The sequence below is a fragment of the Penicilliopsis zonata genome (assembly GCF_001890105.1).
Source record: "Penicilliopsis zonata CBS 506.65 unplaced genomic scaffold ASPZOscaffold_8, whole genome shotgun sequence".
NCBI classification, from domain to species: Eukaryota; Fungi; Ascomycota; class Eurotiomycetes; order Eurotiales; family Aspergillaceae; genus Penicilliopsis; species Penicilliopsis zonata.
This window is the reverse complement of record NW_019208918.1, coordinates 114,269-136,192: the sequence shown is the minus strand read 5'-3', so window position 1 is coordinate 136,192 and position 21,924 is coordinate 114,269. Positions and strand designations below refer to the sequence as shown.

The 21,924-nt window shown below is 47.3% G+C and overlaps 8 protein-coding genes across 8 annotated transcripts; 5 read left to right on the top strand and 3 right to left on the bottom strand.

The window, feature by feature from the left end:
- Positions 1-1,636: 1,636 nt before the first annotated feature.
- ASPZODRAFT_67391 (hypothetical protein) lies at positions 1,637-2,790 on the top strand (the record flags this gene model as incomplete). The annotated part of the gene is made up of 4 exons (XM_022729456.1): positions 1,637-1,861; positions 1,908-2,228; positions 2,284-2,458; positions 2,513-2,790. 4 exons carry the CDS (start codon positions 1,637-1,639, stop codon positions 2,788-2,790), a joined length of 999 nt encoding a protein of 332 aa, XP_022580490.1.
- A 907-nt stretch (positions 2,791-3,697) lies between these two features.
- ASPZODRAFT_152231 (hypothetical protein) lies at positions 3,698-5,194 on the bottom strand (the record flags this gene model as incomplete). Its single annotated transcript, XM_022725828.1, has 1 exon — positions 3,698-5,194. One exon carries the CDS (start codon positions 5,192-5,194, stop codon positions 3,698-3,700), a length of 1,497 nt encoding a protein of 498 aa, XP_022580489.1.
- A 2,425-nt stretch (positions 5,195-7,619) lies between these two features.
- Positions 7,620-9,237, bottom strand: ASPZODRAFT_67518 (hypothetical protein; the record flags this gene model as incomplete). The annotated part of the gene is made up of 5 exons (XM_022729468.1): positions 7,620-7,828; positions 7,877-7,931; positions 7,978-8,065; positions 8,115-9,032; positions 9,095-9,237. The coding sequence occupies 5 exons, from the start codon at positions 9,235-9,237 to the stop codon at positions 7,620-7,622; spliced, it is 1,413 nt and encodes a 470-aa protein (XP_022580488.1).
- A 352-nt stretch (positions 9,238-9,589) lies between these two features.
- On the top strand, positions 9,590-11,621 carry ASPZODRAFT_142614 (hypothetical protein; the record flags this gene model as incomplete). Its single annotated transcript, XM_022724864.1, has 2 exons — positions 9,590-10,432; positions 10,482-11,621. 2 exons carry the CDS (start codon positions 9,590-9,592, stop codon positions 11,619-11,621), a joined length of 1,983 nt encoding a protein of 660 aa, XP_022580487.1.
- An 830-nt stretch (positions 11,622-12,451) lies between these two features.
- On the top strand, positions 12,452-13,232 carry ASPZODRAFT_67376 (hypothetical protein; the record flags this gene model as incomplete). Its single annotated transcript, XM_022729453.1, has 2 exons — positions 12,452-12,734; positions 12,829-13,232. The coding sequence occupies 2 exons, from the start codon at positions 12,452-12,454 to the stop codon at positions 13,230-13,232; spliced, it is 687 nt and encodes a 228-aa protein (XP_022580486.1).
- A 1,598-nt stretch (positions 13,233-14,830) lies between these two features.
- On the top strand, positions 14,831-16,707 carry ASPZODRAFT_152227 (hypothetical protein; the record flags this gene model as incomplete). The annotated part of the gene is made up of 4 exons (XM_022725827.1): positions 14,831-15,127; positions 15,184-15,370; positions 15,464-15,960; positions 16,015-16,707. The coding sequence occupies 4 exons, from the start codon at positions 14,831-14,833 to the stop codon at positions 16,705-16,707; spliced, it is 1,674 nt and encodes a 557-aa protein (XP_022580485.1).
- Positions 16,708-17,170: 463 nt separating this feature from the next.
- Positions 17,171-20,109, bottom strand: ASPZODRAFT_159594 (hypothetical protein). Its single transcript, XM_022726417.1, has 4 exons — positions 19,521-20,109; positions 19,148-19,445; positions 18,172-18,423; positions 17,171-18,091 (listed from the first exon to the last, which is right to left on the bottom strand). The coding sequence occupies exons 1-4, from the start codon at positions 19,986-19,988 to the stop codon at positions 17,433-17,435; spliced, it is 1,677 nt and encodes a 558-aa protein (XP_022580484.1). The 5' UTR covers positions 19,989-20,109; the 3' UTR covers positions 17,171-17,432.
- Positions 20,110-20,481: 372 nt separating this feature from the next.
- On the top strand, positions 20,482-21,201 carry ASPZODRAFT_25880 (hypothetical protein; the record flags this gene model as incomplete). Its single annotated transcript, XM_022728022.1, has 3 exons — positions 20,482-20,644; positions 20,699-20,976; positions 21,028-21,201. The coding sequence occupies 3 exons, from the start codon at positions 20,482-20,484 to the stop codon at positions 21,133-21,135; spliced, it is 549 nt and encodes a 182-aa protein (XP_022580483.1). The 3' UTR covers positions 21,136-21,201.
- Positions 21,202-21,924: the final 723 nt, after the last annotated feature.

Sequence of the window (21,924 nt, the reverse complement as noted above, 5' to 3'; positions counted from 1 at the left end):
GACATGTACGAGGTGATCCAGCAGAACGAGGAGGCCGTGGGCAGTCTGCCCACACCGAGGCGTCGACCAAGGCCAATCGTCGGTTGGGTTATGGATGGACCCTTTTCCGTCTTAGGCTCGCACAAGCAGTCGAACAGCAGCTCTAAAACCAAGGCGGAGTTGAGCGCGACAGGAATGCGCATATCGCTGCAGGCGCTGTAGATCATCGGCTGCCCGAGCTGCCCAAGCCCAAGGGGGCCGCCAGCAAGCTGTTTGGCTTGGCCTTGGAGGGTGCTGCTATTACAGAGGCCAGAGGAATCTAGAGAAGGAGAATCAGTGATTAGAAAAGTATATGACCTTAAAACCAATTGGGATCTGGTTAGCATTGATAATTGGAATACAAATGACCATCCTATGATAAATTTTCATTCACTAAATAATACCAAAAAATCTCTTAACCCTAGTCCTGAAACACAACCCTAAGCCCTAAACTCAGACAGCAAGTGAAGATATGATCGTCTAACTATTACAACAATATACGCCACTGGTCTGGAATTCTGGCCTTCGGTACTTTCGATTGGCTTTCTCCTTGGAGGCATCAATAACACGGCAAACGTCATGGTACCGGAGAGGCGTATAGACTTGAAGTTTGGTCGGTTCCATGTCACATTACAACGCACTGCTGTATGGAATTAGTACATATATTGACCTTTCAATGTCTTACCAGTGTTGCTAGTCAGCTGCATCCTCACCCTGGTGGCCTATGACGGGGATGATGCATTGCCATCCCCTGCGCTGCTCAAACTGCATGTGGGGGTTGCAAAGATACCCCTACGCCACGGGGCGAGCAGAGCCTGTGGAACACCCCCTTTATGATTATAAAAGTATTCGAATAGTTGCTTAGGATGGATAGATAGACTGAGAGGAGCTATTTTCAAATGATACACTGCATACTGTTAGTTCTGATGGATACCATCATATGATTAGTTGATAGCCACCAAAATTGAGTAGCCTCATCATGAAATGAAAGACTCTATTATGGGAACAAAAGAGTGTTATCGAAGCGCAACAAGGCAGACTAGGCATCTTGGTGTTACGCCGCAGCGCAACTGCGCATAGAATAGCAAAAGTTTAAAGGTATATATTGGAAGTTTTATTTATCTGGCATTTCATAATTAAACATTTCTTCAGTAATCTGCTTGTTGTAAGGGGTGCGTTGAAGTTGCAAAGTAGTTCGGCGTGGTCACACAACCCGGGAATCTGGCTACTATAACAAGTCAAGGAAAATGTGTAGCCTATGCTTTCAGTTCCATCTGGAGACCTTAAAGACAGAGGGCCGGATCAGAAATCCGAAGAGTTATGAATTACATGGTGATCTATAGTAGTTATATTATTATTACTAAGAGAATTCAATCAAAACCTGATTCTAGGTGAATTATAATGTGACATGTCAGATGCTGGATATCTTTTTTCCTTGCATAAAGATGTCATCCTCTATATTGCATGTCACTAAAATGTGATGTCACACTTGATATGCTTGAGTCTGCCGGCGACATTGCAAGAGCCGAAATCTAATGAGTTTTAGCATTATAAATACTAGGGATTCACACTCTATTCCTCTGCTCTATTGGCAATCAGAATATTAAATCTTCACTTAATGGCTATAATATTGGTTACTGGTGCTTCAGGCTTCATTGCGTCCCACGTGATTAGGGCTTTTCTCCAAAAGGGCTACAATGTGAGAGGCACAGTACGCTCTGAGAAAAGCGCGGCAGGAGTTCGCAAGACACATTCACAGTATGCAGAAAAGCTCAGTCTGGTGGTTGTACCAGATATGACAGTCTTGACTGCGTTCGATGAGGCTGTCCAAGGCGTTGATGGAGTTAGTATGTATTCCTTAGACAGTGAGGCCTATGCTTATTTCACAGGTGGTCCACCTGGCTTCTCCATTCATTATGAATGCTACCGACTTTGAAAATGAGCTTTTTGTGCCTGCTATTCAGGGCACAAATGCTATTCTCACATCTATTCAAAAACACAGCCCTAATGTCACTCGAGTTGTAATCACGTCATCGTTCGGAGCTGTTGTCGATCCAACAAAGGGTGATAGACCCGGCTATACTTACACCGAGGCGGATTGGAACCCAATAACAACCACCAGTACTTTCCCTCATAATGCTGTCACTGCATACCTGGCATCTAAAACCTGTGCTGAACAGGCAGCCTGGGACTTCGTCGAGTCTCAAAAAGTGGGAAGCTTGTTTTCTTTTTCCAACCTGACTAATGGCTGACTTAATAACACAGCCCAGCTTTTCCATCACAACGCTGTGTCCCCCGTTGGTGTACGGGCCAGTCATTCATGCCGTTGAGACCCCTGCGGGCCTGAATACATCCTCAGCCGATATATATCGCCTGATCAATGGGTCTGAAAAGACTGTTCCTCCGATGGCTTTCTGGGCATTTGTGGATGTGCGGGATGGTAAGCAAGCCCTTAGGGCTAGGGTTTATACTTCAACGTTGCTGACCCTTAAAGCTGCCCACGCCCATCTTCGGGCTTTTGAAACACCAGAGGCTGCAGGCCAGAGATATCTGGTATCCGGTTCCTCGTACACTTATCAACAGATCTGTGACATAATCAGGGCAAAGTTCCCTGCGCTCAGAGACTCCACGCCTGAAGGTGCTCCAGGGGAGCCAATACCAAGCGCATACAAGCTGGATACAAGGAAGGTCGTTAATGAGTTGGGAATGAAGTTTCGCCCACTTGAAGAAACAGTCACTGACACTGTTATGAGTCTGCTTACATTAAAGTAAAGGGCTTCTCATTATTGCTATCTTGGTTTAACTAGATTATAACTAAACAAATATCTTAGCTAGTTAGTTGATGATTTTAGGTACTAATTACCTATGGAAGCTTCTGTCACATTCCATGTAAGCCATGCTATCTAAAAAACCTATATGTATTTTACCAGGCCAGTGCGGGCACAAGAACAAATGGCTGGTAAATCTGGCTATATATCAATTGAGTGATAGCTTGAGATTATTCAAGAAGATCAGCTTGAGACTATATGCTTGATGGTAGGGAAAAGTGGGGAGTGTATTCATTCTGAATAAACCAAGAAGAGCATAGTTCTTATGGCTGGTATTATACTTTTATGATTGTTGACAATACTGAATATAAAGAGTGTTTGCATAATACCCAGTAAGTCGCTAGATGTAGAACTATGCTCTGTCAGAAATAACTGATAGGGATAAGAAGAGTAGAAGTCCCTTCCCTATTTATCTATAACTTAATTCAAATCCAGCCCTAGATATACACTCATCTAGTAGCCTATCACTATGACCAGCAAGGGCACCAGATAGATCGTCACCTTCCACACGAGCCGTCGCATGCCCCGACGGAGGGCGAGACTTTTGGCTGTTGGAAAAGCCTTCTGATAAAAAGACAGTTTAGAACATGCACACTATTCAATATGCATATTAATAAGATTATATTAAACCTACTAGAAGATTTTGAAAATGAATTAGACTAGGATTATATAACTAATTCAGATCATCGGCAGCCATTTAGATGGTGTTTACAAGTTCTTATAAAGGGAACATGATTATCATTTCACACTATGTGGATGACAAATATTGAAATGCCATTTATAAGAAGATCAACGACAATACATACTAGTACTAATTCTGTCCCTGCTATCATGTTCACGGAGATTCCCGACTAAGCGAAGCCGCTGCTGATAGCCCAGCTCACATCGGCGTTGAAGGAGGCGGTGGCGTCAAAAGTCTGGACGCCGCCGTTGCTCGCGGCGTAGAGGATGTCGTCGTAGTGGCGGAAATAACGGGTAGGATAGCTCCAGGAACGCAGGGAGGTGCCCGTGGTGAGACCGGCCTGCGGGCAGAAGGTGGCGTCTTCGAAGAACTGCTTGGTGCCATCGTTGGCGTCGAGCTGGAGCACAAAGTCATAGTGCCGGATGTAGCTGCCGGGGGTGTCGACGGACTCGAAGGAGAAGCAGTCGCTATTCCCCAGCCCAGTGCGGACCGTCCAGCTGGCCTCTTCCTTCAGGGCGGTGCTGCTGGATGAGTCCACGACCTGCGTGTTGACGGTTGCGCCGGTGTGGGCGATATAGCGCGTGGTATAGCCGGCGGTGGTGGCCCGCATCGAGATGGAGGAGTCGACAGTGAGCGCCGGCCCGCTGACGAGTGAGGCGGTTTCATATCCAGCGGCGACAATGTTCGCCTGCACCGAGTCCTCGGTCGCATTAGACGGATACCCGGAGGTCAGAACGCCCTCATAGAAGGTGCCCTGGGCGCTGTTGCTGTTGTCGCCGCCGATACCAAGAATGATGGAGCCCTCCTTATACATTGTTGTATAGCCGCTGGGCCGCGGGCCGCTGTAGAATGTCGAGAGCGTCCCAGAAGCTGCATTGCCGCCGCGGATGGACCATTCGTCCGCCTCACCCTTCACCACGGCGGTGACGAAGCGGTAGGAGAGGGACGGGTCGCCCGTATTGACGCCCGCGCTGAGCCCGGAAAAGAGGCCATCCTCCAGATCGGCCATGATCCACGGGCCGCTACCGGCGCCGGAACCCCAGTCGGTGCAGTTGCCATAGTAGATGGCCTCCATGTGGCCGGCGCCGGTATCGGTATTGCTGGTCTCAGCATTGCCGTAGTCGTAGCAGCAGGCGTCGTTATAGTGAGTTCCGTCCACGACGGCGTAGAGACCCTCGGGCTCATTGCCAGTCGCAACACCGGTAGTATCGTCGATGCGGTAGCCGGTACCGGGCGAGATGAAGACGCCGTACGCCTTCTGCCCGCCCAGCGTCACCGGGGCCCCAATGGCGCTGGCAAGGTTGTCGTAGCCATCAACATCTGGCCCGTCCCAGCCGCCCGGAGGAGCCTGAGTGAGGTGATTGCCATTGCCAGACTGGTCATAGATGATGGTGATGAGGCAGGTTGTGTTGGCACAAAAGGTATCTTGAGCGGCGGCATCCGCGACCCCGCCAGCTGACAGCGGGACGATCTCGATGGTGGTGCTGTCGGAGCCACGCTCGACTTGGTATAGGGACCCAGAGTAGGCGCTATACAAGGCCCGGGTGGTGCTATGTGCGGCCACACAGGGCGTGTCGCCGGCGGCATAGATGTCACAGGGCCCCGCGCTGACAAGGGGGGCGGCCAGAGCAACAAGCCCGAGAGCAAGGTGTCGGCGGGAGAACATGTTTTTGGTTGATCACTGACCGTCGAACCTGGTGTATGCTTCGACTTGAGGCTTCAGAGTGTTGACTCTCTCCATTTTATAATCCTCTTCATCGGGCTTTCGGACGCAAGACATGTGTGTGTTCCTTGCTTTTCAGGGGCGGGGATTCCCCCTCAATGATCATACATAACAGTTTGGAGTAGGAAATAACCGATTGGGTGAGTTACACGTAGATTGCTTCTAGTTGGCGGGAAATTGCCCCCTTGGTGAAGAAACTCGGGTGGATCCCTTTGGAGATACCCTGCATAATTTAGTAGGTGGTGTGACTATACCTGACTGATCTGCCTGTGCCGCCGGGGTTTTTCCCCATTTTCCTTTGCTGGGTAGGAAACAATTAAGCGAAGCAAACAGGGTGTAAATCATAAACTGCTTCATTCAATAGTTATGCGGGGCCCCGGACGGACGGCCCCGCGATGTGTGTTTGCAGCATGTGAACAAGTGGGAGGAACAACAGGGTTTAGAGCTTTTCCTGCGGCTTGACTACTGTAGTGGCGTTTTTAGATCAGCAAGTATACTACCGCCTTGAATAAATAATATATCCCACATGTCTTAGAGTAAGTTTCCATCCACTCTCCTAGTCTCTTCAAACAATTGTTTGCTATAGCTTCTAATAGCTGTATAGAATCTAGATTGCCTTCTATGCTAATTCTTTACGTCAAGTTTGATATAAGGTTTCAAGTGTTTTATTCATTTATTCCAAACACTTTCCTCATGGCATGAAACGCTTTATGAATGAATCTATTTATACCTGTTTCATCTGTGGTGATTCTGGTGGCTACCTACCAATAACAATCAATTGATATTAAATAGGTGGCTAGATACTATCCATCCGACATGCAGCATGGCCATCTAATAGTTAAATAGTTAGTACATCATTCAATCTATTATTTAACATATAGGAGTCTTAGTCTATATTATAGCAAAATAATACTAATCTACTATTCTAAACACTAGAATCTGAGTTAAAGCCATGAGGAGTGATATATTATATCATGAGTAAGTCATAGACCAGCAAGAATGAGATCTTACACCTCACCATTATAATATACATGTCTATGAGAGCCTAAAGATAAAATGTGAATGTACGGTCCTGTGCTTGGCCTAGCTCCTATCTATAGATAGATCTAGCTAACTTTTCTTATTTCTCTGACCTCCACCTATGTCTTGAAGACCGCTCTCATATTCGACAGCATCTAGTAATGACCGGGTTGGATGCAGCGGGCGGGGCCGTCGCAAAGGATGCAGCAGCGCTTGGTGATCCAGATCTCCTATATATTATCAGCAGGGGCTTATATTACGAATAGATATAACATTTCCCTGGGGACAACTCACATTGTCAATTTGCTCAACGTTGGTGTTGGGGTCAGCAACATCGGCGTCCGGCAGCGGAACGGCCATGACGGACATCACGGCCGAGGTGAAGAGGAGGACAATGGCAGAGACACGCATGGTTATAATGAGAGGTAGGCTTGAACTTCTATTAGAAATGATAAGATGAGATGAGATGATGAGAATGAAGCTGTTGAAAGAGCATGAATGGGCTCTATTTGAACTTGACAGAGGGCCATCCGCCGAGAGAGTTTATTACATATGACACTGACTGTACAGTTCGTTCTGAGACATTAATTTGACATTTCTCGGACTATTTGACATGTTTCGCCAGAAGTGGATGTTTCGACTTGGCTAGGATGCTGATCAGATAAGATAAACTTCTGCAAGCCGGCATAAATACCCTTTCTGTGAACCCTGAATGCCTTGGCATTTTGGAATCTGGGCATCTAGCACAAAAGCATGTCCCATCTAGGCTAGATCAGGAATTTCTCTCTGCGGTGGTCACCAATTTGGCTTAGAAAAGTATACGATCAGCAGTATTCATAAAACCATCGTGCAGCTGCCGGAGTGATATTACTTAATGCCAAGACCCTGCTATACTGGGTCTTGACAAAGTCCTTATAGCATTGTCTGGTATTAATTGCATATAGAAACGCTAAATTAGTAGTTGACAAGAAATGCGCGAGCCTGGCGCATGGCTCTGGTCCTGTGTCCCTGTGGCGATTCGGACATGAAGGTCAGGGTTGTTTCTGGCACCTTATAGTAAGAATATGACGTTGTTTCTCTAATAGTACTATCACACTCGTATTACATTATAAATACCCAACTAAATTCTAATAGAAAGGAATAGAATCTACTGATTATAGATAATATATCCTTCTTCCAAGTCTTGCATCAAAATGGTTTGATAACTAACAATGAAATTAAATACAATTCTATAGGATTCTATCAATACAACCAGTTACTTCAACCTGATTGTTGGAGCTCATCCGCAGAGTGGTGTATGTATAAGATGATTGCCAATGTATTAAGCTCATACTCTAGACCTCAGTTGTCACCTCTGGTCAAATTTGCTGAAACGGCTGTTCTTCCGGAGCCTATGGCCGAATTTGAAGAGTATCCAAGGGATGGGAAGGAGGGCCAAAGACAGAAAGGCAAACACACTCCCGGCCCAATGGATGCCCAGGTTCTCGTACATCTGAATAGTGAACAATGGGAATACCGCTCCGAGGAGGTAGCGAACAGATCCATTTGCCGCGAGAGCTTTCAGAGTCAGTCTTGTACTAAATACTGAATAAGAGAGGAACTTACCCGATGCAGCGGCTTCAGCCCCGTATGACTCAACAAGGTAAACTATTGAGGACAGCTAATGAATCAGTAAGCTTCAAAGCCTGGGAGTTTAATCTACTCACAAAGAGAACAAAAGCACCAAGTCCAAAGGGGATTCCGCTTGCCACAACTGCAGCCCAGTGGCCACCTGGGTGAGCAGCCCATGCATACCTAAAGATCAGCTTTTAAATCTTATAGCGGTATGCAGAGTCCAACAAACCAGAATAGCCCAATGGGCAGAAAAATGCTTCCAGCCATCCCGGAGTACAGTCGGTGCTCCGGGACTGGACGGCCATTGGGTGCTTTCTGCACAGCCCGAGCATAAAGCGTGGCATCAACTATGATGTGCATGACCGCGGCCAGAAAATAACCAATGACCACACTGATGAAGGCAAGGCCGACTTGTCGATCGTTGAAATCATAGTCAATGGAATAGATATACGTGGCACTTGCAAAATAGCTGAAGACCACTGCATAGGCATATCCTGTGTATAGAGTTATGGAGAAGGCAATGGTCTCGGTAAACAGGATCCTCATGGACCGGAGCACTGCGGCCTTGAGAGTCGACAAGGCCAATCTCACAGTACCAAACCGACCCGAGTGTTTAGGACTCGGTTGAATCTGAACGTCAGAGGTCTCTTTCATGAACAGGATCAGAATCCAGGTTGGAGCCCCAATCAAAGCTATGATCCACTGAGTCCATCTCCAATCGCCATTATATTCGTGCATAGCATAAGCCCCTGCCAATGGGCCTAGAGACGGTCCTAAGAAAGGGCCGCAGATGAAGAGAAGCCTTGCCAACCCTCCTACTTTGGCCACTCCCCAAACATCAAGGATGGTTCCTGCACCGATGGCCACTCCTGCTGAGCCCAGGAAGCCACAGAGAAACCGGCAGATCAAAAGCGTTGCGAAATTGCGTGCAGCTCCAGCACCCCCAGCAAAAGCCACTATGCTTGAGGAGGTCGCCAGATACAGCCAACGACGACCGATAAACTCCGATAGGGGAGCCATGATCATTGGGCCGAATGCCAATCCCATCATGTACAATGTTCCCGGGAGGAGGGCTGCGGTACGGCTGATGTTGAACTCGGTCATGAGCGCTGTGGTGGCAGGAGCTGTGACGGAGGAAGAGAATGTGCTTCAGTGATGAAATGATTAGCAGGGGCATAGTATATTTTCTGTATAGGGTTGAAGCCCTACATTAAGAAGGCTAAGAAGCAAGGGATCGCAGTATGATAGATTTTCATTCCGAGACTCCAGTTGATGGCATTTATGGCATTTGGATCCAAAATCTGTCCCTCGCTGTTCCTTTTGTTGCCATCTTCCACTTCTATATCTGACATGATGAGTAAGTGCTGCCGATGCAATAAAGGCTTATAGGAGTATTCAATCGAGTGAGAACACGGATTATTGCGACTGAAATACGGGTGGAAGAATAATATATATTGTACTTCTTTCGGGCCCAGCGGCGCCGAAATGCCGTGTCAAATACCAGCTACTTCGTATACATTCAATTTGCATTCAGAATACTAGGATTCTCACACTATATTATGACTGGTTATGATTACGAGCCCCGGACCCCTCGGCACCGAGCGGCCGAAACCCTTAGCTGGTTCCCCGCAGTACGTTTTGACCTGCCAGAATCAATTAATACAGCTTGTTTAAGTCTCGAATGTTCGGTACTAAAGTGTGATTATGCCTAGAGCACCAAAGAGGCCTGGTTCTTCCGATTCGTCCCCCCAAAGCAACAAGCTCGGGGAACGGTCGTGCCGAAGCTGTCACCAGCGCAAGGTCCGCTGTGACCGAAGAGTTCCTTGTACCAACTGTGCAAGATATGGTACCCCGTGCGAGTATCCCACCAGGGACTCGGACATACCACGGAAAGGTCCCTCTCTAAAAGATATCTCTGACCGCTTGGAGCGACTGGAGGTTCTATTATATCGTTTGGTGGAGAGTCAAACTACAACAGGTGGTGGTGGTGGTGCTGGGTTCGAGACTCAACAGGCCCAATCTGGTGCCAAAAATCAGGACAATCCACACGCGGAGTCAACATGGGAGCTATTACTGGACAATAGTCGAGTGAATACCATTCAGGAAGAAAAACAAACCGTTCAATCTCAAACGCATCAGAAGAAAGACCATGACGCATTTCCCACACAGCCAGATGGTGGTGCTGACATGGTCTCTGTGTTGGAATGCTATCCTGATCCGCAACTTGCCCTTCGGCTATGGAATGTGTACGTCAAATCGGTCGATCCGGTCCTTAAGATTCTACATATACCCAGTGTCCAGTCTACCGTTGTTGCAACCATTCTCGACCCCCGATCAGCCCCATCTTCGACGGTGGCGTTGACATTTGCCATCTATTTTGCCGCCATCACAGCCCTGTGTCATGATGATAGGGAGCCCGTTGACCTGCCCTGTGAGGAACAGGCGCTTTTGAAACGCTACAAGATGTCTTTGGACCGCCTTCTGATGGTAACCGAGCTTATGAATCGGCCTGAAATAATGGCATTACAGGCCCTCGCAATCTACGCAGTAAGTCTCTCAGTGAGCTCTGAGGGTGTATCCGTCTAACGTACGTCAGACCTGTTTACGGGCCCATGAAGTTGGCCGGGGTGTATGGGTCCTCAATGGACTGGCGATCCGACTCGCTCAATCAATTGGCCTGCATCGAGACGGCGCCTCTCTCCAGCTGAGCCCATTTGAAACCGAAATGCGTCTTCGGCTCTGGTGGCATCTGTGTGTGCTTGACTCGCGTGCCCCGGAGGATCAGGGCTTCCAGCCCACAGTCGATGTTACAAACCGGGGACTCCGGCTTCCTTTGAACGTGAATGACAATCAAATCTATCCAGATATGAAAAGCCTTCCAGTGGAGTCGCATGGTTGGACAGAAATGTCCTTCTTCCTCATCCAAACCGCGTCGTGCCGATTGCTCCACCCAATTCTTGACATTCAAGAGCAACATTCCGCAGATACGCTGCTGAATATCGTGGAAAAGCGAAAGATCATGGACGAGCACCGTAAACATCTGTCGGCTAGATATGGTGAATTGTTTGGATCTGGAACACCCACTGATCTGTCGCGCATTGCATTCCAACATATCACCACTGCTAGGAAGAAAATGGAGTTTGTGCTGCAACTTCGCGAGGAGATCAGCACACAGAAGCAAGATGTGACTCCTGACGTGCTCAAGCTGTCGTTCAACTTGGCCTGTGATGGACTGGAAAGCAGTCGTGTGCTATTGAAGGACGGTCTTGCCTCCAGATTTAAGTGGTTCTTCAGCATGTACACGCAATGGTACGCTCTCGCCTACGTTCTGCGCTGTCTCTGTACAAGCCCTGGTGGCTCCGAGACAGACCGTGCCTGGGCGTTGGTTGAGGAGATGTTTCCTCAGGGATTGAGGGTTAATGTTTCTTCAGAAGGGATGCATGATGATCACGGAGGTAGCATTTGGAGATGTCTCAATCGACTCCGCCAACAAGCATTGTCATTGAGACAATTGTCCAGCAGTGGACATTGTACTTCCCAGATTCCAGAGACCGAAGCAACAGCACATGGAACAGCCACCATCCCCGAATTGGGCGAATTCATTGATGCCAATCAAAGTATATTTTCATCTCTCGATTTGTCCATGCCAGAGATCCCACTGTTGCCGGATTGGAATGCTGTCATCAATGGATGTCTAACTGAAGATTCATCCTACTTCAATTTCAATGTCACTTGAGATAATAGAATAGTGAAATAGTATATGCAGCTAGCATAGCTTATATAGTTAGAGTCAACATATATTAATAATCAGATAGTATATGCAGCTAGCATAACTTATATAGTTAGAGTCAACATATATTAATAATCAGATTAAAGGCTAATGGTTGATAGAGAAACCCAGCAAGAAGAAGCTGTTTTGAAATTGATATCAGTCCAAAGTTGTGTATCCCTAGTCTCGGCTAGGATACCATCTAGTAGCAGCCAAACTGAGACGAGCGAAATACTGATCCTGGGTAAAAATATTGTCCTCTGCAAAGTAAAGGGCACCATTGTCATGGTGTCCTCATTATGCTCTGCTATTTTACGTATTTTCAACTCTGCTAATGAAAACATGAATTGGTCAAATCAGAGTCTTCAGGATCAGCCTTTTCCCTGAAATAGTAAGATACGTGGCTTGTTTTGAACTTCTAATTCATCTGGCCTTCTATTTCTGTTCACAAACCCGAAAGGGCCCGCTTAGACAAGAGTCCGGCACGTCCTTCGGCGATCGAGGGATCACCTTCCCGGGCCGAGGGATGGAAACTATACCACTTTTGTAAAGAATCCACGGAAATTGTTTCGAGGCTTACTGAACTTTGCCCTTTTGAGCCGGATCTCCGAGACTGAACCGCCCCCTGTCTGGCCGTGAATATCAACTCACCGCTATCAACTCGCTGCTAGGCTCCGCCTCTCCCATCTCACTCTTGTTTAGAGGCAAGCTGCAGAAAACTTGTTCAACTTTTACATATTCATTTCTCTAAATAATATTTTTCCACCCTTGCATTCTTTAGATTTCTCTTTGATAAGATGCCCCTTCTTCGATCACTGGTGCTCAGGGGCCTACCATTGAGCGTTGTACTAGCTACAGGGACATTCTTTTATACAATACGTCATACAGAGAAGGTGCCACTTACATCTGGGATTGACACTTTCACATCTCAATATTACACGCAATACAATCCCAACAACAATCCAGCCATATATGATCTTCACATCAGGCGAATCCCGATCTCGCAGGTTGATCCAACCCTCCTTCAGCACAATGAGCGTTTACTCGAACGATACTGTGGTGGAGTATGGGCTGGACTAGGTAGGTAGTTCCTTCATCTCATTTCCCTGCCTGGACATATCACGCCAATATTGAAAAGATCTTCCATCGAGTAAGACGCTGACGCGGGGATTAGGATTCGCATTCCAACGTAACCTTCTCACATGGCTTTCGAAGAACCAGGTCACATCGAAACACCAACTTTGGTCCCCGAAGGAGCTTCGAGAGTCGGAATACAACACAGGGACAGTAATCACCGACGAGTTCATCGTCCTCGATAAAACTCAGAGCTCAATATTGATACGCGGGGGGGACAAGGTGACCAAGACTGAACTTCGGCCTTTGGATGGGCTCATTGAACTGAGTGCCGTTGTCAAGCCTGAAGAAGATGTGGTTGAGTTGAGATTCAAATCGATTTTCTTTCAAGGGGAAGGGAAAACCAGCAAGATGCCAATGCCGACGCCAATAGTCTGGCTGCATGAGCAGTATGCCAGAGCAATGCTTGAATCGGGGGCATACGATGTCCTTAAGACCTCATGAATCCGTCCGGTACATTTGGCCTTTCAAATGGACCACTGTACAATAATCTGTTACTGCTCATATGGGCTTAGGGAACCTGATACGAATTCACGTCGAGGGGATGGATTGGAAGTATTATTTACAAGAAATAATAGTTCATTAGAATGATGTTTATTGGGTGGATTGCAAACTCTAGATTAATGAGGCCCCATGATCAATTGGATTCCTTACTCATTCAAGCTTCCTGGATGCCATATTGGTGGCTCAGCAACATAGAACACGAAAAAGTGAGTGCCTGGGGTTAGATTCGGGTTTTCATTGATTTTGTTTCTAGGGTCGGGTGGTTGTCGATGATAATGGCTGACCCGGTAGTGGTTGCTCAGTACGTCACGTATATGTGGGGATAAAGGTCCATCCAGACTCAGGGATGCCCAGGAGGACTAAAAGAGCCTCAAAATCTGAGGTATACTGATTAATAATATAGGCATGGTAGGCGCATAACGGCCTTTTTCTATATGGGTTTTAACCCAATATCTTCATAACATAGATTAAGAGAACTATGGTATCTCGACACCATCCCTTTATTAATAAGCCTATAGACCTTATTCCTATCTCCCTCAAGCACTTTCTTTGTTGCTTTTTATAAACTCATTTGGATTTTAGACTATAATAATAATAAGCTCATATAATATATCACCCCCACCTTAAATCCTTCCGGCTTTATTTTAATCCCTGAAGCCACTTTGTGAACCTTTTTTTCAAGATGAAGTTGGTGATAGCTCAGCAGCGCAAATTCTCCACGTTTATATGCCTACCACCGGGTCGCGACAGATAATATCGGTCATGTGGGGGGCTACCATCCTGACTCTGTAATTAGTAGTAATATAGTCAATGGGAATAGACCTATCGTCACGGAATCCAATATGACAGCATTTTAACAGGTACATTCCAGCAAGTTGGCTAAACCTAGGTCTTTTATGCTACTCAGTGACTAATCAAGGAGTATTATATATTTCATATTCAGAGGCAGACCTGACCCAGTGAGTTTTTATTAGTTTACTAATGTTTAATTCCACTTTAGATAGTATCAGTAGTTCCAGATGAATAACCTCATATAAAAACGAACACTATTCATAGCATATATCAGTATAATCCCACATAGTGTGTCCGTAAGACTTTCCTCGCTGGGATATATCCTTCCACCAATGCTAAAATATCATAATTATTGTATTATTTTAGCAATAGCTAAAATTCAAGTAGTGCTGCTCAAGTGCTTGAAAATCACTTAGGTATGTTTAGTAATGATATGCCAAATGGTGTACCTGGGTTCAATGCTATGTTTTTATTGAGCTATCCCGCATAGGGTCGGATATCCGAGTTAAATGAACGTTTTCTTACCGGAGGTGGGTCCCGCCTCAGGATCCAGTTGGTTCCCGAGGAGGTTCGAGACAATAGGATCTACAGCTAGGACTATAATTTTCTTGATCCAATTTGAAAGCATGGCACAGTCATTTTTTCCAAATTAAATAATATCTAAGTCTGGTTAACTAGTCTCCGCCTTTTTCATTTGATTGAATTCCAAGCGCTGGTGAAAGTCGCCTGTAAATGAATCCATCATAATGGTTGAACTGATTAGAGACACAGCTCTTGGAAAACTTATTCGGATAACTAGCTGCCACCGGCTTCTGCTCTATCCTGAGGAATGTGGTGATTACCTTAGGGGAGAATTTGCTGAGGCTGCTTTTGAAAACGCGAATTCTTCCGCAGAGTTAGGAATCAATGAATACGCCACAGAGAAGAGCACTTCAGAGGCCATTGCGAGCGGTTCGCCTTGTTCAAATCCAAACCAAAAGCTAGCACCCAAGACTTGCCCTGATACAATTGTCGTCGTTGGTTGGAGGAAAAATGATAGTGAGGTAAGCTATTTTCACCAGCATACTGGGGCCTAAGATTATTCGCTAAAAGAACAAAGAATCCGCAAAACTGGAGTGTAGGAAAGAAACTGTTTGTGAGCACCCTCATATGGGTTTTGACGTTTTCAGTCTACATCGGTTCTGCTATCTATTCACCGGGTATACCTGGAGTGGCGGAGGAGTTTGGAGTGAGCAATGTCGCCTCAACCTTGGGCTTGACGCTCTTTGTATTAGGATACGGCATTGGTAAGCCATTTCTGTCTAGAACTCGAACTCTTTGGCCATGGGAGAAGAAACCGAATTGTACATTTTCATTGGCTAACTTTGGAAACATCTCAGGCCCCATGATATGGTCTCCTCTCTCGGAGATTCCTACCATTGGACGGAGCCCAGTTTACCTACTCACACTTCTTGCTTTTGTTTTGCTGAACTTTGCTGTTGTATATGCCAAAAACTTTGCAGCGGTTCTTGTTTTCCGATTTCTAACCGGATTTATTGGTTCCCCGGCTCTTGCAACAGGTGGCGCTTCAATGGGGGACATCTGGAGCCCTCGAGTTGCTGATTACATGATAGTCGTCTGGGGTGCTTTTGCTATTGCTGCACCAGTGCTTGGGCCAATGGTAGGGGGGTTCGCCTACTCAGCTAAAGGCTGGACCTGGACTATATGGCAGCTGATATGGGTATCTACATTTGCATTTGTTTTGCTATTTGTCCTCATGCCAGAAACATATGGCCCTACCATTCTGTATCATCGTGCAAGAAGAATTCGCAAGACCTCTGGAAGCTCTTCATTTTGCTCAGAGGCTGAGCTTGAGTTTCGCGAAACATCATCAAGGGTAAGAACAACTTCCACTCATGGCTTAAATATCACTCGGCTAACACTATTCTAGGATATCATATTCGAAGCTCTTATTCGACCCTTTCAGCTTTGTTTCTTGGAACCGATTGTCCTCGTGATGAATATCTATATTGCATTTGTTTATGGTATTCTCTATATATGGTTCGAGGCATTTCCGATCATATTCGAGGAAGTGCATGGTTTCAATCCCGGTCAAAGTGGCATGTCGTTTCTTGGAACCATTACTGGGACTATTTGCTTCGCTATTCCAGGTTACTTTTCCTGGAAATACTTTTACCAGTCGAAAAGATTCAACCAGGATGGAACGCTCCCTCCGGAAGAGCAACTACCACCAGCTTGCTTTGGCAGTATCTGTCTACCAGTCTCTCTATTCTGGTTTGGGTGGACTGGGAATTTTGAGTCGGTCCATTGGATAGTCCCGATCATTGCATCAGGTTTATTCTCAGTGGGTGGTTGTTTGATCTTCAACTGCATCTTTTGCTACCAAACCCATGCTTACCCTAAATATGCCGCGTCTGTCCTGGCCGGGAATGACCTCCTCCGGTCTTCATTTGGTGCTGGTTTTCCCTTGTTTGCCACTGCGATGTTTCATGAACTGGGAGTAGGATGGGCCTGCACACTACTTGGCTGCGTGACTTGTCTTTTCGTCCCATATCCTTTTATACTATACTGGCGTGGCAAGCAACTTCGCCTGCGTAGTAAGTATGCAAGGCATGATATTTAATATACACTACAGGTTCTAATGCTTATGTCTTCTCTGGTACATGTACTACAGTTAATACGTATGCTATATTCCTACTACATGCTGAAAATGATAGAATGAATCAGTGAAGAATATTCAATAGCAGACCTTGTAAACTTCATCAATGAATGATTTTTTGAGATCTCGAAAAAATATGAGGGGATGTGTAAAATTATGCTTCCTTGTAGCCTTGCTTCAATGAATCTATACATATTCAGGGCTAAAGACAGTATATATCTATTTAACTTATAGCTTATATCGTGTATTCAATATCAATTAAACTCGATGTAACGAAACAAGAGTTGTGTGGCTCAATTAGTGCTAGGGGGCTAGGGTCCACGAGAGGTTCTTGCGGATAGTGTCGGTCTTCTTGGCCATGCTGGTTAGGTTCCCCTAGGCCTGATACTTACAGTATACGAAAATTGGGGTAAGCTGGAGGGATATGCAGGAATCCTTTGCTTGATGGAAGTCATTACTAGATACTAGGCTAACAGTCCTCACCCCCTAAGCTGAGGCCTGGATGATGGTGAGAAGTATGCGGTGTCTGATCCTGGGCAAAGGAAGGGCGGCAAGAGCGGAGGGCACAAAGTGTTACTGTTTATATGGCGCTTCAGTCTGAATAGTTGCATTTTAAATCGAGTTGCCCAAGTAAAGCAGAGTCAGAGAATGGGATTGGAAGAGGGCTAGGATACACTCAGCTCGCCTCATCAGACAAAACTAGCAACCCAAACATCCATGGCCCTGACTCCTTTCTTACCCCCCTGCACACTCTCCAAGCTCGCCTCACATGCGTCCCGTAACGCGAGAACCACTGCCTGATCCCTCTTATCATCTACATTCTCCTCTACTTCCCTCTCGAAAGAGGAAGCAAGACAAGCAGAGACTTCCCATTGTCCATCCAACAACCCCTCCCCACATTGCACGCGGGTCTCACTCTCCAGCTGCCACCCGGCAGCCAGGGCCAACTCGGTAAGCCGCTTTGGTCCCAGCACCGTGCGGACATTCGAGTCGCTCTTGGGTTTGCGGCACTCGAGCGCTGCCTGGGCAAGCGCAGCTAGCACATGGGGCTGGGCAGAGGGGTTCGTCGCTACTAGCGACCACTCAGCAAGCAGGAGACGCTTGCTGTGCTGCTTGAGGGCATGAAAGGTGGAAAGGATGAGCTCAGGGGAGGCAAAGTACCATAGGGAGTGGGCGAGCACTGCTACATCGAAGGCCTTACTCTGGCTGGCGGGTGGTAAGGAGGTGGAAGAGGGGGAGGGGAGGGAGGACAGGTAGTCCAGGGGGGATTGTTGGACCCAAGTAATCCGCTTCCCCAGCGGGCCTTGCGAGATGTGACCCTGTGCTTGACCGAGAGTATAGGGGCTACCTGTAGGAGCCATCAGTTGGCTGCTTCCCATTCGCACCGCCAGGACAGGCAGTCAGGGTAAGAAAAGCGAGAGGACTCACCATAATCCAAGTCCGCCGGATCGACCGCCACCACCTTCCCCTCCTCGCCTACAGCATGGGCAAGGACAGTCGTGCAGTCCCCCTGTCCGCACCCTAGTTCCAGCACCTTGGAGCCAGTGGGAATGTTCCAGTGCTGCAGGATCACCAGGCGGTGGAGGGTCTGGGAGTGCTGGATGCTGAAGTGTTTGGGGTCGTGGAGGGAGACACGGGCGAGAGAGGCGGCGTCGAGTTGAGTAGACATGTCGTCGATGGCTGTGAGGCAGAAGAGGGCCGAGTGTGTTCTGCGTAGCTATAAGATGGAAATTAGAAGTAGCATTTATTGTAGCTACTGGAGAGTTACTGAAGAGCTGCAGAGTGAAAGTTGAACGGTCGCCATGACAGCAACGACAGGGTGCTAATGACGGATGCCTCAGGCATCACAAGTGAATGAGGGGTCATGTAGGCTGCTTTCCCTTTTAGGATTAGCATCTACTTTTAAGATACCAGACAGGCCTCATGTCTGATTATTTTATTTAGAAGCTAATAATATAACTTATTTATCATGATTTAGGCTATTATACCTTTCGGAAATTAGTAGAAGGGTAGGTGACTGCCCAACTACCCCAAGAGACAGGCCTTTAAATTGTCCTCTTTCTATAATTCTGAAAATCAGACATCTCCTTATCTAATCGATCGGCTCTGCCTACAGGTTTACTTTCATGTGGAGGAGAACCCTCGGCGCAGTAGATTGCCAGTTGAGTAAAGATACTAGGCATATAGATGATCACTAAGAGTCACTAAAATACTAGAGACACAATCTATTCTATGTGAATGATAATGTGATTAAATATAATATATTTGATCTACCTCACTCATTCCCTCTTTCTCACCAACTCAAACCCAAAGCTCGGCGCTATATCAATCTGCATAAAGCTCACATGGCACGCCACGCGCTGGCATCTCATCTCCACCACTAGACTCTCTGCCCTGCCGGGACAGGCAAAGTCTAGTGTTGTGCTGTTTGGCTTGGCTGTGAGGTCTAACACGCCGAGCAGCTCTCCGCGCACGGGAAGGGTCGAATACGACAAGGTGTCATAGTCGAGCCCGTCCAGACTGGAAGAGACGGTGGCCGATGTGGCCGAAGGTGCAATAAGCTGCCAGACTTCGATTTCCGTTATATCGCCCTTGGTGGTGAGATCTTTGGCACGCGCAGAGAACTGGGGAGGCGGCCGCCAGAGGAGCGCGCAGGCGTTGACACCGGTGGAGGGGACGGGGAAGCGCATGATTGTCGAGTCCTTCTCCGGCGTCAGCATCTGCACACATAGAATATACGAAAGGGAATGAGGAAAGATCAAGGACGGAATACAGACCTCTACAGTGATATAAACCTGCACTCCATGACCCCACACGGCATTCCTCAATTTCCGGCTCACCCGTGCAATTCTATCCGGCCAGGCGTGGGAATAGGCCTGAGGAGGGGGGATGAATTCCGCTACCTTGCTCAATCCCAGCCTGGCGTCGCCATAGGGGAGGGCCTCGAGTTCAGAGTCAGAGAAGGGGTAAGCTTGGTACTTTGATAGTGTAATGGGAAGGAGAGCAGCGTTTATAGCTGATAGCAGTGCTAGGGCGAAGGAAAAGTAGAAGATGAGCTTGGGCAGCTGGGAGGGCTTGGACGGTGCGAGAGCGGCAAGGTTGTCCGGGGCTTGTAATAAGGGAGCAGAGTGGTCGTCCTCGCAGGAGGAGCGCTTCTCAAGAGTTGTGCTAGAGTCCTCATCATCATCGTGTCTCGAAAGGGGCGCATACTGGGAAGAGCTGGACTTTGCTTTAGAGGAGGACATGGCGAGGGGCGGTCAAAGAGTAGAGAAGAGCGAGGAAGAGGAGAGACAGGGCGCGCCGTGGATGAAAGCAAGGTTAAATCGCTCGCCCGAGATGGTAGGGTTATATTCTACTAGAAAATTGGCCCCTCTGCACCCCTGTGCGTCTGTGCATCTTTTAGGTCGCATCAGCGCACATCACCCCCGAGGAGGATATAAGAAGAGGCGGTCAAAAAACAGACTGGAGTAGGTAAGACAAGAGAGAGGGCACACTATAAGGAAAAGTAAGCTTAAAGTATTTATTAGAAACAGTACTAGAAACTTGCCCCTCTACGCCCCTATGTGTTAGTGCATCTTTCAGGTCGCATAAGCGCACACTCGGCGACTCTCCATTTTGGGGTGTCGCTGTGACCGCTCCTCCAAGCAGGTAAAGGGTTTAAAGGGAGTTGAATTGTTCGAGTATACTCGTATACTCCCCTTTCTCTCTGTCCAGTGCTGTCCTTGATTTCTGGTAATTATGCCTTCTCCCCTTGCCGCAATCACCTTCCTGCTTGCCCTCAGCATCAACATCAATCTCACATCCGCTGCACACGCTGGCTTCCACGTCCAGTTCCCATGGATGTCCCGCGGTCCAAACCCCAGGACCCGGTCACAGGTTGATAGGTATAACCCTTTCTGCAGTATGTTCCTCTCTATCTTTGGTCTAGCAGCAGCGTAGGCTGATACAGAGAAAGGGGAGATAGTGCATAATCCTCAACGGTACTCCCGCCGCTCCCGCAGTTTCCTCTCCTTCTCCGGCCATCCTGGGGACCTTGTGACGGCGCTCTATACACGACATAGAGTGCCGAGAAAGAGAGACGACTTCCCCTACATCATCCTGCAGGATGTGCCTATCCAGGCTTCGGGGCAGCTGTGTGTGAACGTCACGATACCATTCCAGACCAAGCTCGACGAGATGGGAGTCATGTACTTTGAGGCGAGGGATCCCAGGACGGGGAGTGTGCAATACCATGTCAGTTACTCCGGCTTGCAGGTAGCAGAACTGATGCTGATGCAAAGGTAGTGCTCCGACGTCAAGATGGCTGACATACAGGCTCTTCCGGAGGATCACCCAGCTATGTGTGCGGCCAACAACGAGACACTTATCCCGATGCCGGATGAGTACCTGTAGATGCAGGCTAGAGAACTGTCATGTCCTGCAATTAGGCCCGGCACTTCTCCCAGTGCAACTTCTGCCATCTCAACATATAATGACTCACTTCAGGCTTGAAATGAAGCAGCTATCCAGCTTGCGAGCATCTCTATTTGTTTCTATCAAAACTAGGGTAATCATCATAGTATTGTTGCTAGCTATAGCGTGTTAACATAAGGTGATCATTCAAGGTTTATTCAATCTTAATTGATTGATATGGATTTATATTAGGTCAGGGCTTAAGAAGGGTAATGAGGTAGAGTCAGAAAAAGCAAATTGCTCGTGAAAGGCGTTGAGAGAATAATAAGGTCCTCCTAGTCGCCAGGCTCTAGCGCGCTGTCCAAGTTGTAGAGAGACTAGGCATAATCCACGTACATGTAAAAGGGATACTCAAGAGACTGCTTGGCATACTCTATCTATATAGATGTATACTGCTATGTAATGAATGTGGTGAGAAATATATGCTCAAAGAGGGTGCAAAGTTGGTTGGTTGTCGCGCTCGCCTGTAGAACACGTTATAGATGGTTGTTAGGCTTATTCCATATAAGGATCCAGTTATCTGCAGCTTAGTGGTGTCTAAACCTGCTCGACCTCATCTCCGTCCACGCCGTAGGAGTGCCGCTTCTCGTAAGGAACTTCGTCTCCATCCACACCGTAGGAGTGGCGTTTCACGTAAGGAACCTCATCTCCATCCACGCCGTAGGAGTGCCGCTTCACATTAGGAACCTCATCTCCATCCACTCCATAGGAGTGTCGCTTCACATAAGG